The sequence below is a fragment of the Camelus dromedarius genome, chromosome 13 (genome assembly GCF_036321535.1).
Source record: "Camelus dromedarius isolate mCamDro1 chromosome 13, mCamDro1.pat, whole genome shotgun sequence".
Lineage (NCBI taxonomy): Eukaryota > Metazoa > Chordata > Mammalia > Artiodactyla > Camelidae > Camelus > Camelus dromedarius.
The window spans coordinates 65,485,610-65,509,456 of record NC_087448.1 but is presented as its reverse complement, the minus strand read 5'-3'; the positions used below and the strand labels follow the sequence as shown (position 1 = coordinate 65,509,456).

The window sequence follows — 23,847 nt, the reverse complement described above, 5'->3', positions numbered from 1 at the left end:
TAGTTGAAAGAATTATGGCACTCCGCTACACAGTGAAGTACTCAACGAACTTCACTGAACTGAATCAGTATTATGCAAATGATGGCTCTAAGTCACCAAAAATAAGTTAAATTATACATAGCATATTACACATAAGGAGGACAGAAATCCAAAATAGATTGGGATATTTCCAAAACGACCCTTCATGTATTCAGAAAATTCGCTGATTCAGAATAATTTATTACCCAGGGTTTCCAGTTACCATGAATTCTACAGTCACTTTTCAATTTTTTTCCCCCAGAATGAGAGGAATTCTTAAAGAGCACATTTAAGAATATACTTCAGTCTCCTAAAACATATTTACTGTTCCATGTTATGAAAACTAATAGAGCCATCAGCACTTTATCCACTAATTTAAAATAACTTCACACTAAAATAACTTAACACTAAAACTATTTTTCATATTTAAAGTAGTAATAAAAGCAGACATCACTGACTTCATATTTAACACCATTATTATAAGCAGTAGTAGTAGGGGACAATATTTACCTTCCCCATAAGTTACAAAAAGAGTAATGTTTCAGGAGTCAAGAAAATCACTCAAAAGTTTTAAAATGTCTATTCTGTTTTAGAAATTATGGGAGATAAAATAAGACACATTCATATGCATCTGACATCATTTAATCTGAAATGCACTGACAGAAAATGGTTCTCAGGAAGGAAAAATCACTGTGGACTGGAATGAAGTAAAAACTTTTCACAGAAGAGGGACATGAGCTGGAGTAAGATTCAGAGCTAGAAAGGAAAAGGCATTCAAAGCAGAGAGAAATAACTTGTCATTTGTTTTCTCAATAAAAATGTCTAATTTAGAACACCAAATAAGGCACATTCAAGTAAAACAATTTAGAGAAACATCCCATTAAAGATGTGTTATTTATTAAGCTGTTCATCAAGTCACCTAATATATATGCACGCGTGTGTGTGTGTGTGTGTGTGTGTGTGTATACATGTAAACAGTACTTATCTGCCCTTTAGCTTCATAAAACCTCCCAACTTATATTTGGAATAAAAGCTCCAGGAAGAGAAAGGAAAGTTAAAAGGAGCTTGTAAGTAAAGAGAAAATCTGAGGCATTAGGTCTTAAAATACTCTTTCTTCAAGTTCAAATTTTTCTACTCTCTAGATCTTTACCTAGCGTGACATTTTCCCCTGGTATACTCTATACCTGTCATTTACTTTAACTTGGAAAAGTTGGAAAAACTTCACTTTTAAAAGAAATTCATTTTAGTGATTTCCTGTCCACTAGAGGGCTCCAATATTTCTTCCACAAATGGAAGAGATTAGGCCATTACAATAAAAATATTCATTAAGCACTGAAAAAACTCAAATTATCATTAGCTCATTTAACCCCAGACTAAAAATGGTTTCATCTGCTACAATGTACATGTTAATCATTTTAAAAGATACAGAGTTTCTCTTTAATTGTTTTATCATCTAAAATTTTTCAAACACCAAAACTGCTTTGCCATTATTCTCACACTAATTGTCAATTTCTCTCTTAGGTAGGGTTTTCAATTTTAGATATCATGAAGTATATTTCAGTCCAAAGTTCTAAATAGTAGCTCAAATGTTTTATATAATAGTTTTATAAATGCAATAATTTATTTCTTGATAACTTTGCCAACCCAGAAAACAAAATTACTACCTTATCTACCCAGACTTAGGCCTTATTACTAACAGCAAGAGTAAACATTTTCTTTCAGAAAACCTGTGTCACTAACATAATTCATGCTGCAATTATAAATAATAAATATTGCCCCATCATGAACTATGATTTTGGCTGAGGAAAAAAAAAAGAAAAAAAAAAGAAAAAAGAATCATTTAAAGACAATGTATTATAATGATACTCTGTTCAAATACTTTCAGATTTTTCTCACAAATAAATTATTACACTGGAATGTTAGTCAATCTCTTTGTTCAAACCGAATCACTCTTAGCAAAGGAAAAGCCAATATTTTAAGTAAGTACATTTATATTATTTATAGGACATCTTCACAGAATGTTAACTGAAAAAGTTATCAACTGCAAATTATTTTTTGTAAAGAATATAGCAAATCCTTTCACTGGGAGTACCACTCCCACTCTTCCAAAAGACTGACTTGCTAAATTTGGATTATAAGAAAAAAGAGACTCCTTATGGTAAACATAAAAATCTACTGAATGTTTAAAAACAATTTTAAATGTCAGTTATATTTACAAAATTTAAAAATGAATCTAAAAATCGATTTTAAAGTGAATCACAATAATTACCATAAGAAGACTCTACCAAAAGCATCAATTGATTTAGCAATTACTATAGCTCAAGAATGATTAATCTCTAATGAAAACATGACGGGGTTGTAACTACACTGCCCCACCTCATCTCCCAAACATGATTCTCCTATACAACTGACAAGCACCATTAAAATGTGAAAGAGCGTAACATTTGTTTCTAAATGGCACATACTGGCGGTCACCACTGAGAAACTTGAAAATTTTATGGCACCTGGCAAAAATGTATGTATTCATACATACATTGCAAAAGGATGTATCCTGCTCAATTTAGAATGTGCTTCAAGGGAAATGTCAGGTTATGGAAAGAGGTGGGGGTGGGAAGGCTGACACTTTTCAAGAGTGGTAAAATTTTTCTCACATGAATGTAAATGCAGGTTAATTGTCAATTAATGATAATGAAGAGTTAAACAAATATGAAGCATTTAATTGACAACTTCTAGCTAGTATTTATCATGTTATATTTCAAAAAGCTGAGAATTCTAGATGCATATTAAATGAAGGCACCTCTTAAGCAAAAATGCAAGTAACAGCAAATGAAGGTTTAAAAGGTTTTAACACTGAAAAAAACCCTCAAGACCTCCAACAAGTTAAACAGCTAGAAGATGAGACATAAAAAATAGAACCATCTAATCTGAGCTGTACCTTAGACACACTCTGAAAGCATCACCAGAGCATTATATGTTTATTACATAATACTGCTTTGCCCTTGCACATCACCTTTAATCAAGGGATCTCAAAGCACCACAGAATTATCAAGGCCTTAAAATACAGTCTAAAACAGATATAGTTATAGTTTATAACTGCAGCCATTAATAAAACCTTGCCACTGCTTCCCGGTCCCCTGATCTGAACATTAGCTTCCATACCTTCTCTCTGACTTGGAAACAGTATATTCTAAATCATCTCAATTTGTAGCTGATACTACGCACATTCCAGCTTTTTACTGGGCTCAAGAAAGTAGTGGCACTGTTTTAATGACACAAATCTATTTCACTACAACTTCTGTGATAAATAGTGCTTAGGGCAATCATATCTTAGAGTGTGCATGATGGTATAAAATGGAGGCGAGAGAGAGCGGAGAGAGCAAGAGAGAGCAAATCTTTGCTGGAGGTGATAAGCCCACAGAGCAAATACCAAACAGGGGAAATAGCATTTTCCAGCTCAGTCCAGAGACCTCTCCAGGCAACTCCAAGAGTTTGGTGGAGGCAACCAAGTCCAGCTATCCCTATTCTCCGATGTGCACACCAGGAGGTGAGGGAAAAGTAAAAGGACAATGCTCGAGTTTTAAGACTCAGGCAGGAGAGTGTAAGGTTGCTGTGTGGCCACCCAAGTGACAGAACCTTGTGGTTGCTTTGCATTTAAATAGCGCACTAAAAGGGAAATCAAACACAGGCAAAACGTCTTTAAACCAAGGTCAAAATATGCCGTTTAGAGCCATTTAATTTTTTTTTTACAGCCTTTAAATGGGGTTCACGTCTCTCGAAACATCTGACATTTTAAAATTTAATCATCACTAAAGTTCAATTTCATTTTTTCGCTGAAATACACACTCAAGTGTTAATGTAAATGAGCGTAACTATGTTAACTTTAATTCTTTCATAAAAAAGATTATTCGTCTTCCTGTTAATTGAATTATGTGTGTCCCTAGGACGGCAAAGTGTAATTTCACACTCACACAAACCCACCTCTCCCAGCACTGTAAACCTACCCGGTTCCTGTTAGTCAACAGTCTCACAACCTTAACCTTTATAAGCAAAAAGAAAAGCGTCAATAAACATGAGTACTTTTTGTTTCGAGTTCTTAACATTCCGGGATCAAGGCTCAATCAATAATGTGTTTTATTAGCTTTTAAAAGTCCAATGATGTAATACAACTAAATACTTGGTACTAGAAGTCCTGGAAGAGTCACTAAATGTACCAATATACAGTCAGCCTAGATTTGTGAAAATTCCAAAATGTCTTAATACAGCTGTTGGTGTACTTGTTCACCCAGACATTTCAAAAAGCTCACGACAAATTCTAGCCGAGTTTCTCTTGATGTGATAATATGGCCCTGTTCTTGGAAATACCAAGTTTGTACCTACTGCATTAAGGATCTCGTCAGTGTCACAAAGCAAGATTCCCGTGTTCCTGTCCACCTCTGTATCTAGTAGGGACATCCGAACTCGGCTCTGCCCACCGTCACTGACGTTTTCAGACGCTTTAAGACACAACTGTTCAGAGGCTTCCAGCAAAGAGGAAGGTATTTTCTCCACTTCGAGCCACCTTGCTACATTACCCCCAACTTCTCCATTGTCTTTAATAATTTAGAAAACACAGCCAAATGAGAAAATCCGCATTAAAAGCAGTACTTTCTCAAAGAGGGACACCAGAACCTCCAACTTCTCCAAATCTCCCCGCAAAGCTTCACCCCACGCCTGCATCCTTTCTGATTAAATAAGATTGGAAACCACAGTTAAATCAAAGGGTGTCGTAACTCATCCTTCACTTACCATATCCGCCGGGACATTACTAGACATCTTGCCGTTTGATATATCCCCAGATGTTTACGGGGGAAAAAAAAATCAAAAAAGACAACAACAAACAAAAAGAGAGAGAAGTCTTCAAGCTACAGAAATCAACCTTCACGATCTTGACTGGTTCGAGATGTGCTTTCCAAAAAGAAATAAGTTATTTCGGAGCCGAAGTGCCGGCCTGGCCGAGGTTCAGTGCGAAGAGGAACAATCGCCAGGAGCGGGAGGGAAGCCGGGTAGCTGTCGCCGTCAGCAGCAGCAGCAGCAGGAGCAGCCCCAGGACCGGCCGCGCCAGGTGGACCGAGCCGAGTGACACACGGACATGGAGGGGGTGGAAGGGGGTTAAGTCGCCTTCCTCCGCTCCCAGCCCGGCAGTGATTCACACTCGCTCCCGAGTCAAGTCCTCATTAAGCAGGAGAATGCCCCGGCGTCGAGGTACACAGATAACTATGTGGCTACACATGGACAGGCGAGCGCCGGGCGCGGGGCCGGCGCCGGCGGACGGCGCGGGGAAACGGCTCAACTCGCGCGGCCGGGGCTGCGAGCCGGGCCGCGGAAACCCGCGCTCAAGGGCATTTAACTCGTTGCGAGCCGAAGCGCAAGTCCCGGCCGCACAGCCCGGGCGGCGAGCGCGGGGCGCGGGGAGCTCGGCCGGGCAGGAGACCCCACGGCCCGTCGGGGCTCAGGGCGCGGGCGCCTCCGGGCAGCCGCAGGGCTTGGGGCGCATCGTCTCCGGCTTCCCGGCGCTCCTCTCCCGCCTCCGCCTCCTCCGTCTCCGCCTTCCTGTCCCCTCCCCGGCCTCGCGAGCTCCCCGCGACGTCGACTTTGGCTGGTCCCCGGAAGAGGCCGGGTCCTTCCTCTCCTCAGCCCGGGAATGATTTCCTCTCAGAGCTCTATCCTCCTTCTCCACTTTTCAGTCCCCGACGCCGCAGCCGCCTCCTGTCATCGCCCCTCAAGCCAACATGGCGGCGGCGGCAGCAGCTGCCAAAGCGAGAGTCTGGGACACCCGAGAGCACTGCACCCCCTTCGCAGCCGCCGCCCCCGCCCTCCTTCTCCCCCTCCCCCTCGCCCCCTGTCGGCCCCAAGTGCGTAACTACGGAGACCACCCTGGAGCATCACGGGAAGTGTAGTCTATGCGGTTCCGGGTGAGGGGGGAGAAGCCACCTAACGCGTCCTCGCACCACTCCGAGGCCACGCCCCTCTTAGCAACAGTTGCTAGGAGAGGAAAGCTCACTTTAGCCAAACTGCTGCCTAGGAGTTAGGCAACACCTGCTACCAGGAGGGCTGTGATCGTACGAATTATTGGGGGAAAACAATTCTGCACAGAGAAATTCCCTCATGCACAATATACACGGAGAGTTAAAATAACGGTTTACCTCCAAGCAGAATCGTTCATTTTAATGATAGTGCGCTCTCCACATCCTGCAATCTCAAAGCATTTTGTATAGTGATTTCATCTAGGTATCTCATCAACAATACATTTGGAAGATCAGAAGCAATCATCGATTTCCAGTAGAAGGTCATAGAAGTTCAACAAGAGCAAGGATCTCATTAAGCAAGGAGAATGTTTGAACATGTGTTTCTTGAAGACCCAGGGCCATACAGCTACAATCTAGTTAATTGAAATGACCAAAAACTGTATTAGATACAATAGTGTATGATGCCAAATCTGTATCAGGAAATATTTACTACAAATGACAGGGGGATTAACCAGTTTACCAGGCTATCCCCTGAATTCTATTATACTCAAAATGTAATTGCAAACTTATACACTTTCAGTGACTAGCAACCAGACAAAATAATAGCATTAGTGAGACACTTGGATGAAGCATATGTCTACCTTACATTTAGGAACAAAATGCAGAGACCACAAATGTCTGACTCCCTATTCATATCTCTCTTAGTGTTCAGAGCATTTTAGGAAGGGCAGTCTTAATAAGAAACCTGTTTAAAAATGCCAACTGAAAGCCACCTCTCCAACCTACAGCTATGTGACCTCATCTTTAAAACAGCCTTACCTACCTTCCAGGGGTAAAATAGGGGCCATTGTGAGGATGAGTTCATACATGGGAAATAAATCACTTTGTAAATAATAATGCATCATTTGATGTGAAATATTACTACTTATTCATTCAGCAAACATGCTAAGCACTCTGCTAGGCGCCAGGAGTTTAAAAATGAATAATTCAGGCACTATCCTCAGGGAACTCATTGTCTCGGAGTGTGTGTCATTCCCTATAGCAATCTCTCCAGTCAGGTCTATCTCATCAGGATGAAAACTTACAGGACATTTAGAGACCCTGCCTCATGAGTAGCCTGGCGGGAGAAATTCCAAGGGGCCTACATCATCTCCTGCTGAGTTAGGAAGGTAACCAGGAAAGAGGAAGGCCTTTGGTCAAAGTCCCAGAGAGACCAAAGGTCAGAAGGAAAAAGAGGCCCAAATCTTGCCCCAATTAAGCTTCAGGACTTGGTCTAAATATTTCTGAGTCTGTTGCTACATGATTTTCCTTGACCCTATTTTCCATGTTTAGCAACCACAGAGCCCTTGCCATCAGATCTCCAGGAAATAAGAGCAGCTGAAAATGCTTCAATTGACCAATGTGTTCAGAAGGAGCATTGGAAGGCATTTTGAAGGCTCTCGCTCACCAAGTTAGTCTTCCACCCCACTCCAAACCCCAACTTTCATCCAACTGCTGCCATGGCCCAGGCTCTGCTGGACCTAAATGCTACCACTGTGAGTACAAAGGCAAGAAGCAGAAGATAATGCGACATGTAGAAGCATCAAATCACATTTCCTCTGCTGCTTCCCAATAATCATACATCGATGAGACATGTATGAACCACCACTGCCAGCCCAAGACCTTGGCATTTCTGACACATGATGATGCTGGTGGCTACCAGTTACCAAAGGCAGCATGTTTCAAAAGTAAAGTCATTACACCTAGCTGTATTTCCAATCACTCTTCTAAGAGAGGCTATGACATTTTTCTCCATAAAACTCATTATAACACTTCCCCTAACAGTTAAGGCACGAGGAAGCATTACAGAAACAGTTGCAGACTTCTCCGCTCTCCTCGCTTTACTCTCTCATTCCTGACCCAGGTGGGTGAGGTGGGAGGCAGGAGAAAGAGCCCACATGTCCACACCGGGAAAGCTAACATCTTCCTGATACCTTTCATCTACTGTCAGCTTTATTTGAAGGAAGCAAGTGACATGGCATTTTTGTATTTGGAAAAGTAACTCCATGGGAAATCAAAAGACTTGGCTCTGTCAATGAATTTGCTGTGTGACATTTGTGAAGACACTCTGCTTCTCTGAGCCTCAATTTCTTCATCTGAGGAGTTGGACTAAAATCTCTAAGGCCCCTCCTAGGAATCCATGAAGTCAAGTCCCAGAAGAATAACACATGACACCCATGACCTGTTAAAAAGATCTCCCCCAAGAGAGAAGGTTTTTTTTGGAGGGGGGTGTTATGGAAATGTTCTAAAATTAGATTGTAATGATGGCTGCACAACTCTGTAAATATACTAAAGACCAATTAATTGTACACTTTAAATGGTTGAATTTATTTTTTTTAATTATAGTTAAATACAGATAATATAACATTTACCATCTTAACCTTTTTGGGGTGCACAGTTCAGTGGCATTAAGTGCATTCACTTTGTTGTACCACCATCACCACCATCTATCCACAGAACTCTTCCATTTTGCAAAATGGAAACTCCAAACCCAATGAACAACTTCTCATTCCCTTCCCCCAGCTCCTGGAAACCACCATAATACTTTCTGTCTCTATGAATTTGACTCCTCTAGGTACCTTATATAAGCAGAATCACAGTACTTGTCTTTTTGTGGCTAGTTTATTTCACTTAACATAATGTCTTCAAGGTTCATCCAGGTGGTAGCATGGGTCAGAATTTCCTTCTTCTTTAAGACTAAATAACCATTCCATTGTCTGAATGTAGGGATTACATTTTGTCTATCCATTCATCCATCTGTACACACTTAGATTGCTTCCAGCTTTTGAGATGGATGAATTTTACATGTAAGCTGTATCTCAGTGAAGTCATTAGAAACATATCTCCCCCATCTGCCACGTAAGGGGTCTGAAATGATATCCGTCTTAGGATCATTCCTTAAGGGTTTTCAAAAGAAACTCATGAATTTAAACTAGACAGAAGCATGATTTGCTATGAGGCCAGTAACCTTTAATCAGGTATTACGTGGCTTGATGATCTCATTTGACATCCATTGTCATTTATTAAAGATCTGGGGATCAGAAAATGGCACAAAATGCAGAGAAAGGTCTGCAACAATGCCTGGAGGTGGGGGTGGAGCCAGGGACACTCTGTGCACCGCTCGCAAGTGGAAGTGAGAACTTGGAGGACGGCTTTTACCACCTCCATCCGGTTTTACCCAAGTCCTCTTTGGTCCCAGTTTTAGAGTCACTTCAAACGTTTACTTTGTTAAATTATACTACGTTTCTTTTTCATGAGAAAATCTGTATGAAGCCCCCTAATATCAACATGAAGAGCCCTAACATAGAAGAAATGTTAAACCCCTACCACAAAAAAGGCCAAGGTCTTTTCTCTGAAACTAGAGATAATTTGCTAGTTACTGGTTTCGAAATGAACTTCCCCCTTTAGTCTTTCCTCTTGTGGGAGCAGAATGAATATACGATGTGCGTGTAGACTGGAGAATTTGTGTGTTTGTAGATTGGAGAATTGTGCTCTGAATTTGGGATATGAAGAATTAAATTGTGTAAGGTAAGGAAGTAGACAGGATTGACCTATTTTCACTCCTAAGAAGCCCCCAAACAAAATTAATTGCAGATAAATCCAGCCCCTTTAACTCTATACTCCCCTAAAGAGACATTCTCAGCCTGGTTCCCAGAAACATCACCAGGAGCCATTTAAAAAGACAGAGGCCAGAGCCCTACCCCGGAATGACTCTATCAGACTCTCCCGGACCAGATCTGACACTAGTACTTTTCAAAGCTCCCCCAGGTAATTGGCATGTGCAGCCACAATTGAGAAACATGATGTAAGTCAGATTCCTTCAAGTTCAGCCCCCCTCCTCCTCCCCAGTCCTATCTTAAGGAGAGTGATAACCTGCACGTACTGTGATTTGCAAAGGTGGCCGCAGTCACAGAGACTTAAGGAACAATCGCAGCACCCTGGTCTCTCCTCCCCCACCCCACTGTGCTCATTCAGTAACCGAGACATTGACCTCTCTCTCCTCTGACACAGCCCGAGCGAGTCTTTTATCTCAAGACAGTTTCCGCTTTGCTCAGAGTCCGGCAAGAGAGAGAGACAGGGAAGGTGAAAACTAAAATACCTTGGGATGAGTTGATAATGCCAACATGGGGGCAAGCACTGGGCACTTTGAAAGCACAGAGGAAATAAGGCAAATTCAGCCTTGAGGTGTCTGGAGTTGAAGCAGGTGAAGACCAGTTGGAGCAGGCTGGATGGTCAGGAAGAGAGTACACACACACACACACACACTCGTGCACACGCGCACGCACACGGAGACCCAGACTAGAGCTGGAGGGGCCAGGGAGAGGAGGTGGCTGAAGCCCTGATTGATGCTTGGGAGTCGGGGAGTGGTGGGGATAGAAATACCGCAGGAGAGAGAAACTGGAGGCCAATCACTGAGCACTTTGCGGTTTAGGCTAAGCAGTTTGGAGGTACTCTGATGGCAAATGGGAGCCATTGAAGGGTTTTAGACCACTGAGTGTCCCGGTAAGTTTGGTTTTTATAGAAGGATGGAAAAAGCCCTCTGAACTTCAACAGTATTTTTTCGTCTGTATGTTTTGGGTTATTTGTCATGCTGTGTGACCTCTTGGACCGACATAATTTATTTAAAAACTCTTAGGTAGTCCTGGAGATCATCAAACTCCAAGTCTTTTTTTTTTTTTTTTTTTCTGTTTTTTTCGGATCAGGAAGACCAGTTTTATAGGCGACCAGGGCTTCTGTACATTCCTAATTCAGTTCTTGTTACTCTCTCCTGCCAACAAAGTTCTGCAACTAGTAGGACGAGTCGTTCTGCTACGTAATATATATTCAACCCAGTATAGATTTCCTCTGTAATTTTTAAAATAAAGAGTGACGCCAGTATCATAGAAGTTTTGGAAATTAAAAATCTATTTTTGTTTTCTGTATATTTCCTTCAGGGATTTTTTGTGTACATAATTTCACAGATTTGTCGGTCTGCCTACATTTTTCTTTTAAACATTAAATGAATATTCATTTTTTAAAATATGAAACATTTTAAATGTTACAAATAGCCACCTAATCTGCCTACTCCTTATTTTGAAGGTTGCATGCTATTCCACTTCATCAATGCACTGTAATTTATACAATCATTTTCTATCTGGGGGACATATGATTGCTTGTAATTGTACAGTCTTTGTGCATAGAAATCTTTCTGTGTTTTGAATTACTTGCCTAGGCAAGAGTCAGAAACTTATCCCTCAGTCAAGTCTGCAAGCATCCCTGTGGCTCTAGAACTGTACATCCAAGTTATTCTCCAAAGAGTTAACTTGCTTAGAATGAACAAGAATACCAGCTCTACCACCACCCCAACCCCAGCCCTTATGTGTATCTATAGTTACATCTACGTGTTTCTGATACGCTCTGTGTTCATATACCCTTGACCCAGCAGCAGTGCACAGTGGTGACTGTGCCCTGCCCCGTTCCCCCATCAACTCTTCTCTCCTCCAAGATACAATCCAAGTAAAAACAAATGTTTTCCATGTAAGCACAGCTTCAATAACACAGTCAGACACATATCCATACACACACACACACACACACACACACACACACACACCAGGTAGGAAACCCCTCATATTTAGAAATTTTGGAGTTGGCCCTGACTGGGTATGCTCATTTATTCAGTTAAAAAAAAACCCTGTACCTTGTGGTGGTTCATTTTGCATTTTGATGATTTCCATCTGATGGAGCCTTTTTCTGGGTGTAAGAAATAAACATTTTTGAAGGCTTGACACTGAGTGAGCAGACACAGGGCAGCGAGCACAGGCAGGTCTGGGGCCAGTGTGGACTAAGCCCCAGTAGCTTGCCGCCCACGCGGCTGGGCTGATCTCCACGTGGGGAGGGTGCCTCCTCCCTCCAGCTGGGCAATGGGTGACATGACCCTGGAGTTTAAAGGGTCATTTTGGTACAGATATCGATCAGGTAACACTCAAATTATTTTCTTATTTACAAATAAGTTACTGACATAATACAGCCCCTGGGCCACCACATCATGAATGGAGGGGGTGACACCCAGTTTTTTTTTAACTGAAGTATAGTTAGTTGATTTACAATGTTGTATTTCTGGTATACAGCATAGTGATTCAGTTATACATATATTTTTTTTCATATTCTTTTTCATTATAGGTTATTACAAGATTTTGCTGCAGGTTGGCAGCTTTGTTATCTCTCTCTTTGGCTGCAGTCACCTCTCCATCTGCTCGTACCATGGGTCTCCAACTACCTCTAACCTCCTTAAGGGCCTGAGCTGGGTTTTCTTCAACTTTGTAGCCCTGGAACTTAACATAGTGAATGAATGAAACCGAACAACCTTATCAATAAGTGCATTGAAGAGACGAAACTATAAATTCTGTTCCCGGTTGCATGATTTTGTAAAGTCAGGGATGACCCTTTGATGTAATATTCAGATCTAGAAGTGTGCCTCATTAACACAGAAATAATATTCAGACTTGGTTCACTTTTGCCCACACTGTTGAACATCCAGCACTAAAGGTGGAAGGAACCTTAGCGATGACATCATCTCCAACCCTTTTAACAAATGAGGAGACAGAAACTTCTTGAGAAGCAGCCCCATTTTCTCTGTAATTTTCAAATGTGTGTGAGGATGAGTTTCCACTAAGATGTTCCAAGAAACAAAAAGACAGGATAGTTCCTAGTGGCATTATGTAATTGTTGAAATACGTAATTTTGTGTTAAGTCATGACAAATGTACCAAGAGAATATAAAATGGATCATCAAGTTGGTATCCTAAAGCACACTCATCAGTCTTGGTGTTCATTGTCCTAGAAATCAGCTCACCATCATAGGATTATTCAATGAAAAAATAATTTTTTTGATGTCAAAAGTAATAAAACTCTATCCAACTTTTAAAAAATCCTGTGTAAGCATTATATTCCCACGTAGGCAAGGGAACTCTCCTTAATACTAACTTTGTGGCGTGAACTGTAAATTGTTTCTTTTGTACCCCGCTAACCTTGACTGTAGCTATCGTTTTTGACACTAGTTTTTTTAAATTGATTGATCCATAATTATTTCACGCTGTTCAAATTGTGTTTTCCTCTTCATCGAGGGAGGTAGTGGCATTGTCTGTCAGTGAATGTACCGCATATTATGTTAATATTTAAAAGAGCCTAATGAAGAATAGAGGAGAGTTTTCTCCAAAGCCTTGTGTGCGCCCTTGAAGGCTTCCAATGTATCACACTCACAGGGAAGTCACCACAATCGGAAGGGCTGGGGCCTGTGAGTGGCCTCTGTCATCACTGATTCAGTTCTTGAGTCAGGCCTCGTTGGGGCAGCTGCCCACGTGGCTGAATCTCATGACTGACCATGTTTCCTACACTGAATAATCAGTGAGCACGTGCAATCCTCCAGCACGTGGACCAGAGACCTCACAGAGGAGCCAGGGCCCAGCTGTCTCGCAAGGGCAGCCGCGGTGAAAGAGTGGATCGCCCTGTTTAACTGGGCATCTCGTCCAGCATGCCAGGAGCCTTCGTCGCACATCGCCTTCGCATCTCCTGGGGGGATTCAGACGTCATTAATTTATTACAATGACTACCTTTGTCTTAATGCCACAGCTAAAAGACCTAAAACGAACTCTGCTGATGACAGTGAAAGAGAAAGGGGGAAAAATAACATATTGGTTAGGAGTTGGGCCCTGGATTTAAATCCTGCCTCTGCCGTTTACTAGATGTGTAAACATGGGTGAGTTGCTCAATTTTCTCATCAAAAAAGGAAGAAGGAAAGAGAGAACGAATGAAAGTAGACACGTTTTTCGGAAAGTAATTTTTCCCCCAGTTTAAATGTTTGCTCTTTATTTGGAGAGATGCTTTTCTTACTTTTCTGGTGTTACTATTATTTCTTTGAAATGGCTGGTAGTATGTTGTCATTATTATATATTCTGTGAAAATTGGAATTCCTATAGTGGTCTCCGTGGAGTCTTAAAAATGCTTTATCAAATTGTGTACTCAAAAATGTGCATTTTACTATGCATCAGCTTTACTTTCATAAAGGTAAAAAAAAACAAATGAACTGTTTTTCAGGTCATGAAATCTGAAAGCTTATCGCATCTGTTCTGCCCTGGTTCCAGAGGGCTCTTTCTAAAAGGTGTAAATAATCATGTTGCCCCCCCATAATCATCATCAAAGCTAAAAGCAACTGCACACGTTCATATGCCCAGAACAGGGCGAAGTACCTTTGCTTCATTAATCTCCACAACAAACGTGGGCTCTCTTATTATCCCGTGCGAAACGTGGCCCAGACAGCAGGGCACGTGGCTTGTAAGTAGTGGAACTGGGACTTGAACCAGGTCTGACTCACTCAAAAGCCCCTGATTGCTCTTCACCACTCTACTTTTTGCCTCCTTGCTTAAAACTCTTTCAATGCCATCCCAAGTGCCTTAGTTCATTTCCTGCAGTATTTGGCCCCTGCTTTCTCTCTAATTTTTCACCTGTCTTCACCCTTCAATGCCTGCTACAGTAACACAGAAAAGCTTGCAGATCTGAGAACTCGGTAAGTTCTTTATGCGTCTGTGCTTTTGCATGAGCTGCTCCTTGCGCCTGCTGAAATTCACTCCTGTGTCATCACTTGGCTGACTCCTATGCATCCTCTGAAAGTCAGTGCCCTCCTGGAAGTACTCTATGACCTTCCCCAAACCTCAGTCAACCAAAGTTTCAGCCTCAGAAGGACCACGGGGAAGACACTGGGGACTGCGTGGCCATGTGGCATCCCTGGAATGGTACCTTGGCAGGCACGTGTACTGCTTTTGCCTGCATTTGCCTCCGGTGTGTCAGGCACCTGCTGGGTGCAGACAGGTCAGGAAATGCACAGCTCACACAGCTTGGATTTTACTTGCAGAGACAGCTAATAAACTCAACAAGTACACGAACGGGTATACAAGATAATTTGGGATTGTCATAAATCTTCAAAGAAAATAAAAATAAAATGGGGTAATGAAAGAAAGAATGACAGGTGTTGGGGGAAGGGAGATAGGGGCAAGAGGTAACTCTAGGGTCGATGGTCAGATGAAGTCTTGGAAAAGATTGCATTTGAGCTGAGACCCAAATGAAAAAGAGGAGCCAGCTAAGTGAAGGACCAGGGGGCAGGTGGTTCCAGGTATTTTTCACTTAGAGGAAATATCACGCGTAGACATCTAAAATCCCAACCTTCCCTGGCCTGTCACGAGAATTCAGCACAGAATTCAGTTGTTCACAAAAATGCAGAGTTGGATAATTCAGCTGAAGAAATGAGGAAGGCTCAGTTGCTGGGCTCTGCATCTCTTAGGACTCTCCCAGCATCCCCCTGCTGGGAATATTTTATTGCTTCACAAGATTGGTCAGATTGTCTCAGGGAAGCGAGGGAAATAAAGTCAATGGGGAATTACTATGCTTCTGATTTGTCAACAAAGCTGCCCCTGTCTCCTGGGTACAGCCAGTTCTGACAGTCTCAAAGTTCTATGGGGATTTGGAGAGGAATTTTCTGTTTTGACTTTGTGGGTAGGTTTTTCATGAAATATTCCTCTGTACTGTTATTTCCTCCTGTGTCACTTTTCCATCCCTGGTCTTATACCCAAGTGACATTAAAGTAGGAACATAAGTCCTCAGTGAGATCGGGAGCACATGGAAGAGACAGGAACACGGTAATTTTGTGCATTTGTTAAAGCCCCAGAAGGCTTTCCCAGTTCTGCTTAGTGAATTTCTCTTGTCATTTTTGAATGGAACTGAGATCACCAGCATTCAGATTTAGCTTGAAAATTAAAATGCATATGGGTTCTGAATCAGCTTTAAAGGTGAGAAAAAAGGTTATTTCCTCCTCATAGAAAGTCTAACATGAGGATTTTCCTAAAATATGTTATTTTGTAAGTACTTTAAAACACCACAGCGATGTGAACAAAGATGCGCTTGGTGATGTTCGCGGGGTACAGGATGGCAGCCTGAGGATTTGAAGCGTCAAGCCCAGCCATTTTCATTACCGCTGAAAATCTCCATCATTCGTTATATTTTTACAAAGTCGTCTTTCCCCCAAATCCTTGAAGCTCAGAGCACATTCCACCCCAAATATTTCTGTGTGTTACAGAGAATACAAGACAAACATAACACAAGTGGAAGAGGAAGGGAAATGAAGAAGCAGTCCACCCCGACGTAAAGTTTGCAAAAGAGTAAGTTGACAGGAAAACGAGGGCAACAGGCACAGATCCGTGCCCCGGGCAGGAGGCAGAGCGTGGCAGCCTAGAGCAAGCGTCCTCGACCCTCTCCATTCCTCCACCGCTCACGACACTGGCCTCACGACCTCGGCTGTTTAGTTATCTTGCCAGCGGGGAATTACACCAGTTACAAAGTCAAGGAGGTGAAGCTTTTGTGAAGCTCTTTCCCTTGCAATTTTTCATACTGCCTGGGGCTTTCATCGGGTAGCAGGACGGGCAAAGAACACGCAATATCCCCCCAAGCCTTCCAGACGCTATCCCACATCTGCCTGTTTTCAGGAGAGAGAGGGCAAGGAAAGAGAGGGAAACGACAAGACGAGAATAGAAAGAAAAAGGAGGGGGTCGCAGAAAGGGAGCTGGAAACTCCATGTCTGGCACCGTTTGGAACTTTACATACTTAATTTCATATAATCTTTACAACAACCGTGTGACGTCACATCCTTTTGCACATTTTTTTTTCAATTGAAGTATAGTCAGTTTACAATGTGTTAATTTCTGGAGTATAGCCTAGTAATTCAGTTACACATGTATGTATTCTTTTTCATATTCTTTTCCATTATAGGCTATTACAAGGTATTGAATATAGTTCCCTGTATTATACAGTAGGACCTTGCTGTTTATCTATTTTATATATACTAGTGTGTATCTGCTAATCCCAAACTCCTAATTTACTCCTCCCCCACCCCCTTTCCTCTTTGGTAACCATAAGTTTGTTTTCTGTGTCTATGCACCTGTTTCTGTTTTGTAGGTAAGTTTGTTTGTGTCATTTTTTTAGATTCCACATAGAAGTGATATCATATGATATTTGTCTTTCTCTGTCTGACTTACTTCACTTAGTATGACGAGTTCCAGTTCCATCCATGTTGCTGCAAATGGCATTATTTCATTCTTTTTCATGGCTGAGTAGTATTCCATTGTAGAAATATACCACATCTTCTTTATCCAGTCATCTATCAATGGACATTTAGGTTACTTCCATGCCTTGGCTATTGTAAATAGTGCTGATATGAACATTGGGGTACATGAATCTTTCCAAATTAGAGTTTCTTCCTCCAGATATATGCCCATGAGCAGGATTGCTGAATCTTATGGTAAGTCTAGTTTTTAGTTTTTAAAGGAATTTCCATACTGTTTTCCATAATGGCTGCACAAAACATTTTGCCCATTTTTACAGATGTTTAATTCTGAGAAGGGTTAGGAGAAGGGCAGAGAATAAATAGGAAAGGTACCACATGGCAGTGGGCACTGATGCTCCAGGGCAGAGTTGAGTTAAAACCTTAGGAGAACATAAGCATCACTCTCTGTAGCTTACACATACACACTTTTCTTTCATAAACAGCAAAAACAGATAAGTAGCTTTAGGGACCTGGAGATAAGTTATTGGCTTAATAAAATGCTGGTCTTTGAATTTAGTTTCTTGTAAGGATATAATTTATCTGTTAAATCCACTCTTGGGTTTCTCTTTTTCCTGCAAGGATGCTCCTACTTTCTGTACAAATATGATAACAGGTAGCTCTGCATCATGACATAGCAAAAGAAATCAAAATAAAATGGTGCTGTTTATTTAAAAACAAATCACACGACTAACGTCTATGAGGATAAAATGGTTGCAAGCTTAAACAGGTCTCCTGACACTATAAAACGCTTGGAGGCCCGAACAGGTCTTGCGACTTTTTGCCATTCTTTTCCTCGCAAGCTCCATCCCTTTAGGACACAAGCAAGTGGCCCAAAGCTCATTTTTTCAAGTGTTCTAAAGAAGCACTTGTCAAATTTCAAATTCAAATTTCCTTCCAGGCTGCACGCTGAACAAAGTGAAGGATGAGTCTATTGGGAGCTTGAGTGTGTTTTGCCTACACCTGGTGGTTACGCATCTTGGGGTTTATACTGTATGTCACCAAATTAAAACACCAGGACACTCTGAGTAAGGTTATTCCTTTGGAATATGCTAAATAACAGTTATAAAAATACTTCAGGGAGGGCTTTGTTGTCATTGGAGGTGGATCCCCCACCCCCCAAACTTAAACTCCAGTTGTATTTCTGCGTATGTACGCCTTTTACAAGGGCAGGTGCTGCTTGTGACAGGGACACTCGGGAGCGTCCAGCTCGGACCTCTGTGCCCCTGGTTTCCCCTCCCGAAGAGCCTGAAATTCTTCTTTCTGCCCTGGGCCCAAAGAGTATCTATCTCCCTGTATTTTTATCCCCTGGAGGTCATGATCATGCTAACGACACACAGGAGGGCCAGTCTTTGCAAGCGGATTGGAGAAAAGCACTTTCCTCCAGATGGTAACTGACAAGGGTGCACTGTGTCCACAGGCAGGTGGTTGTAGGTAACAAAAAAAAGCCTCACTTGGTTCAGGTGACTCAGATCCCATGAGATAGAGAGCTCTGTCCAGCCTCACAAGTCAAGTCTATCTTCATCCACTGTCGTCCTGATTTCTGCCCGAGCCCTGCAAAGTCCCACTCTTCTTGTCCACCCGGCCCTAGGCCAAGCTGTTCTTCCTGGATACCAGAGCAGAGTCTCTGCCAGGCCCTAGATTCTAGTCCCACTTCTGGCAGAGCTCCCAGTCAAACTTCTCTGACCCCAAGAAGAGGTCTTTTCTGATGCTAAGCTTTGATTGAAATAAACACTGAGTCTCCCTTTTGGAATCATCTTCTGGTTTCTGCCTGTTTTCCCTTTTCCCTTTGTTCACTAGACTCAGCCATCTGGTTTTTTTCTGGGGGAATAACAGGAATATCTATTGTTTACACATTAAGAGATAAATTTTAAGAATCACGGCAGTCATTCAACAGATATCTATACACTGTACCATGCACAGCTTCTAGATGGACCCTGCCTGAATTAGCGTTCTGTTCCCTACTCATGTGAACTGGGTCATCACTATAATGACTACAATGCTCCTTTGAAATATCTATTTGTATCAATACCTAGTCAATATCAATACCTAAAATGTTTCTTAACTCTAATCTTTGCAACAATAACAAAAGGATTAATTAAGAATGACTGAGTTCAGTTAAGAAGGAAGTGCCTGAGGAGAAATGCCTCCTTTTTTCTTTCCTTCTTGAGGTGTTATCCTATGAGAGTATGATGGTTGGAGCTATAGCAGCCACTTTGTAACCATGAGAGAAAGACCAAGAGAATGGAAGATTCAGACACAATTGAGCAGCTGAATCAACCTTGTAAACTCCTACCTGAGACTTCCTGTGATGTGTGATAATTAAATGTCTTTGTTATCTTAGTCAAAAAAAAAAAAAAAAAAACGAGTTTAGAAAAGGCACATAAAGGAATTTGTCTTTTAAAAAACTGTTAAAAATCACAAATACAAAAGTAATATATCCTCATTAGAAAAATGTGAAAGGACATAAAGCCAGAAAAATAAACTTAACCCACAACCTTGACCTTAACTCTTTTCCTACCCCCATCATTAGTCTTTTTTTTACATTTCTTCTAAATATTTTGAGCCAAACTAGATATCAAATTGCGAATCTTGCCCCTTTTTTCACTACCATAAACATTTTGCCAGCATCACAACTCTCTGTAAATATCATAGTGAATGGCTGCATATCAATCCATTTACATATATGTTTGCATTTAACATTTTTATCTGAGCTGAAACAGGTACCTGAATATGACTTGGATATCCTCTCTCTTACCAAACCCAGCATCTTGGGAAGATCCTAAGGAATAGTTTTCCAAGGTCCAGTTATAATTAAGAACAAAAATAAAAAATCCTTAGGCTGCATCATTAACTCAAATAGTCAAAGTTGAATGTATTTTAAATGTTCATTTACTTTCTTCGTTTTTGATTATTTAGAGCTCAATCTAGCATCATTTAGACCCAGGTCTTTAGGCTCTTGGCAATTGGTAAAAATTTATATTTTGACTATGTACACAGCAGAACAAATATATTCATACATGAGTGGCTAATGTTTCCACCCCCAAAAATCCTTCATGTCAGCTGTCTACCTTTTCAGTTAATGTGTATTACATTTTATTTAGTTTTTTTCTAAGAGATTTCACAAATCCTCAAAGCAGCTGGAGTTGCCCTGAAATATTACGTAACTACGGCCTTGGAACCATGATGAAAGTTATGTTAATATCATGTCTTACATGACAGCAACAACATTCCTTTGGTGTTTTTTGATGGAGCAACAGTTTTGAGGAGCCAACAGGAAAAAAAAAAAAATTCCATTGTTTGCCTGGCTGATTTTAAAGTCTCATTTCATGGAATGAAATTTCATTTAAATGTCATTATAAGGCATTTTTTTAGTTATTACATTCTAGTGATGGAGGAGTTTGTAATGTATTCATGGAAATAATTAAGTGCTCATAATAGGGCTCTTGTTCAGCATTTCTGGAAACGGCATTCTTTTAAACTCTAAAAGCTCAGAACCCTCCTATTATCTTTGATTGATCCCCTGAAATGCCCTCTCGTTCAATTTCAAGCAGTAACGCACATTGAGGATTTGGAGAACCCGAAAGGGAAGTTCACAGAGGCTGACTGAGCCAAGCAGTCAGAATTAGAGGTTTGCTTTTGAAAATGCATTACCTTGAACAGCATTCAGCTAAACATCTTGAGGAAAATTTAGACAGCTAGAGAGGCAGAGCCTTTGGGTGCGATAGGTTTTTTTCCTCCTCTAATTCTTAGGTTGCTTGGGATAGAATTCCAGAAAGGAATCCTTAAGACCTTGAGAAGTCCAGGCTCCCAACCCAGCAGTCTGTATCCCAGGGGACATGACTTTAAATTTATCCTGACTCGGAGGCAGGAAGGAAAATTCTTTTTCTGCAAAACCAGCCCCTACTCCCACCATCAGATTTCCTCTGATTTGTAGAAACTGTATCAGCATTTTGTGAAGGTGAAGGAGCTCGGAAACAAAGGGCTACGTTTGCTTTTGAAGGTCTGGCGGGGGCAAAGCAAGATTCTTTTTTCTCCCTAGAGGGCTGGATGGCGCAATAAACGACAAGCACGTGAGTGTGGGTCACAGAGCAGGAATCTGAAGGACACGTCCAGCACTTCTGGATAGGAAGGAGGTCTCAGTTTAAGTTTTCTGTTTTCCAGGTTAGAAAAACATACTTCCCCAACTAATTTTGCCCTTTTCCATCTCTGTGGTTTTGTTTTACAACATTAATTTACAAATTTCCTTGCTCTGCCTCGTATCTCTTTGCATTGGACTCATCATTCCTTCAGCAGAATCGGTTGTAAATTTATTCCTACTTTTGCAGCTTTGTCTAATATCAGGGTTTTCTTTGTCTGTTTGTTCATTTTTATAGGATGTAATCTCCCAAACAGCCTGGGAAATTTTAAAAGAAAATCAAAGATACTCAAACTTCTGTTGTGCTGGGATCTGGGTCGCCTTGCTCTGCAGCGTGGAGCCCCCCAGCCCACCTCTGTACTTTACATTCCCTTCTATTTACGTTAAATTACCCTTTACACATTAATCATCAACACTGTCAAAACCAGAGTGTGATTGGAGCAATCTGGCCTTGATTCTTTTATTCTTTAAATTAAAACGAAGCCAAAAGACCAAAGCTCAGAGTAGCAAATAAAGAAGAGTCTGTCTTAAGAAAGTCTGAAGGATTAAATTCCAGATTTGCAAAACCCATGCATTAGGAAGTGATTATTGGCTTTGTAAAAGAATCCTTCACTTTGCAAAGGAGCAACTAATGGATTTGTTTGAAAGCTCTATTGCATTTAAAATCATTTGGTTTACCTCCCTTTAATTTACACCAAGAACCCTTTTCTTGGGTAAAGCCAGCGATGTCCGGCAAATGGCCAAAGATACCAATCACTTACTAGAGAAAGTCTGAAAGGTAACAGCTGTTAAAACCACTGCTGGGATAAACTGGATCAGTGGCAGTTTCTTTAAGAATGGGTGACATGCAGAGACATCCACTAAAACGTCCCCACTTTGGAGAAGCAGAATGGTTTTGTCCACCAATGGAGATCTGTTTCACTTGGTGAGATAATTAGATCTTGGCTGAGATAATACAGTTACTTCAGTACACAGAGGCGAACTGGCTTTAATACAGAACCTTGAGATAAGAGTTCTAGGGAGAGTACAGAATAATTAAGAAACTGTGAACATTTTCAACTCATCTAAATGGGAAAACACAAGGGGAGTTAATGAAATCTGGAATGCTCAAATTATAGCTTAATTTTGTTAAAAATTAAGTTTTGTTAAAAATCATTAATTAACATTTATTGAGTACCACACACCATGGCCAGTCAGTGGGCTGGGCATTTTCTCTGTCTCATTCAATGCAAAGTCATAAATTGATGAACTCAGGAACATAAACCACGTCTAATGGCAACCTTTATTTAAATCTAGAATTAAAAGCAAAATCTTTCTCACTTTAGACTGGATTTTTCTTCCTAATGGCAAGAGTTTTACATACGCAAAGGGACAAGTTATGTTGAACTCACGGATAATTAAATATTGACTTTACTTCATCTAAATTATTGCTCATTTTACAAAAAGATTAGAATGAGACATTATATATGTGTGATATGGCTTGGAAGTAAGATTAAAACTTCATTTCATTTCCATTTATTTCCTCTAATAGCTTTTTAGTGGAAGTGTTTTCTTTCCTTCCTCTCCTTGAATCCCCAGAGGACTTTGCTGAAGAAGAAAACCCCAGCTCCCTTGGAGGTGAGGACAGAGGGGAGGTAGGGTCATTCCTGCTCAGAGATGGGAGTGCATTTCCCACTGTAGGGAGTCCTCTTCCTCTGAACAAGGGCTAAATGCTTCAAACCTGAAATTTCACCAAAGACCTTAACGGGATTGAGTTTTGGCCAAAACAGTTGCCTTTGGCGGTTCTGGAAACTGTCTCTGGAGTTGGTATGACTCATATAGCCCTCACCGGACCTTTTGCGTTCTTACACCTCTCTACCCTCCTAGTTCCTTACTCACCTGAGCTCTATTTTTAGGCATCTATGTTGCTATTTCAGGGACTGATTTATAGCATGACATCATTGTGAAGTATCTTCAGTTGACATTGTTCTCTGATTGTTGCCCACATTCTGCCTCGTCTCCCACAAGACTTACCTGTTCATCATGGCAGCCATGTCACAAGATGACTCACGCTCCCTGGCAACGCCTGGAGATGCCTTTCCATCCACACGTGTGCTTCCGGCTTTCAACTTGGTGTCCAGGGCTGTGGTCTCTAACTTGGTGAGCTTAGGAGGTAAGGGCCTAAGACAACAACTATATAGTAAGGGACATTTTTTTAAAAAAAAATTCACATATTTACTTATTCACTGTTAGATCTTAACCAATGATTTCTTCCTTGACAGATAAAAATTACATTTACTTCTCTTTCACCTTCTCAATATACTAGAGGTCATAATTCTACAAATATCATACACTGCAGACCCAAGACTTCTGCGCCATCACTATCGTTTCTTTACAGCACAGCGTTGTGTTGTTGGAGTTTTGAACAGCCTCGCTTCTTCCCTTGTATAATGCTCTCGCCTCTACTTCCCCCAGTGCTCCTTCTGATGGTTGACATCTTTGAATTTCTGTCTTCCTGGCGACCTTCCTTATAGAGCCCTC

The 23,847-nt window shown here is 41.2% G+C and overlaps 1 protein-coding gene across 1 annotated transcript in view; it reads right to left on the bottom strand.

Moving 5' to 3' along the window:
- The window catches only part of UBL3 (ubiquitin like 3), a 58,146-nt gene extending 52,286 nt beyond the window's left edge, over positions 1–5,860 (bottom strand). The window contains exon 1 of the mRNA XM_010977119.3: positions 4,804–5,860. Coding sequence (XP_010975421.1) covers positions 4,804–4,830 — 27 coding nt within the window. The 5' untranslated portion in view covers positions 4,831–5,860. The remainder of the gene's footprint in view (positions 1–4,803) is intronic.
- Between the last annotated feature and the right edge of the window lie 17,987 nt (positions 5,861–23,847).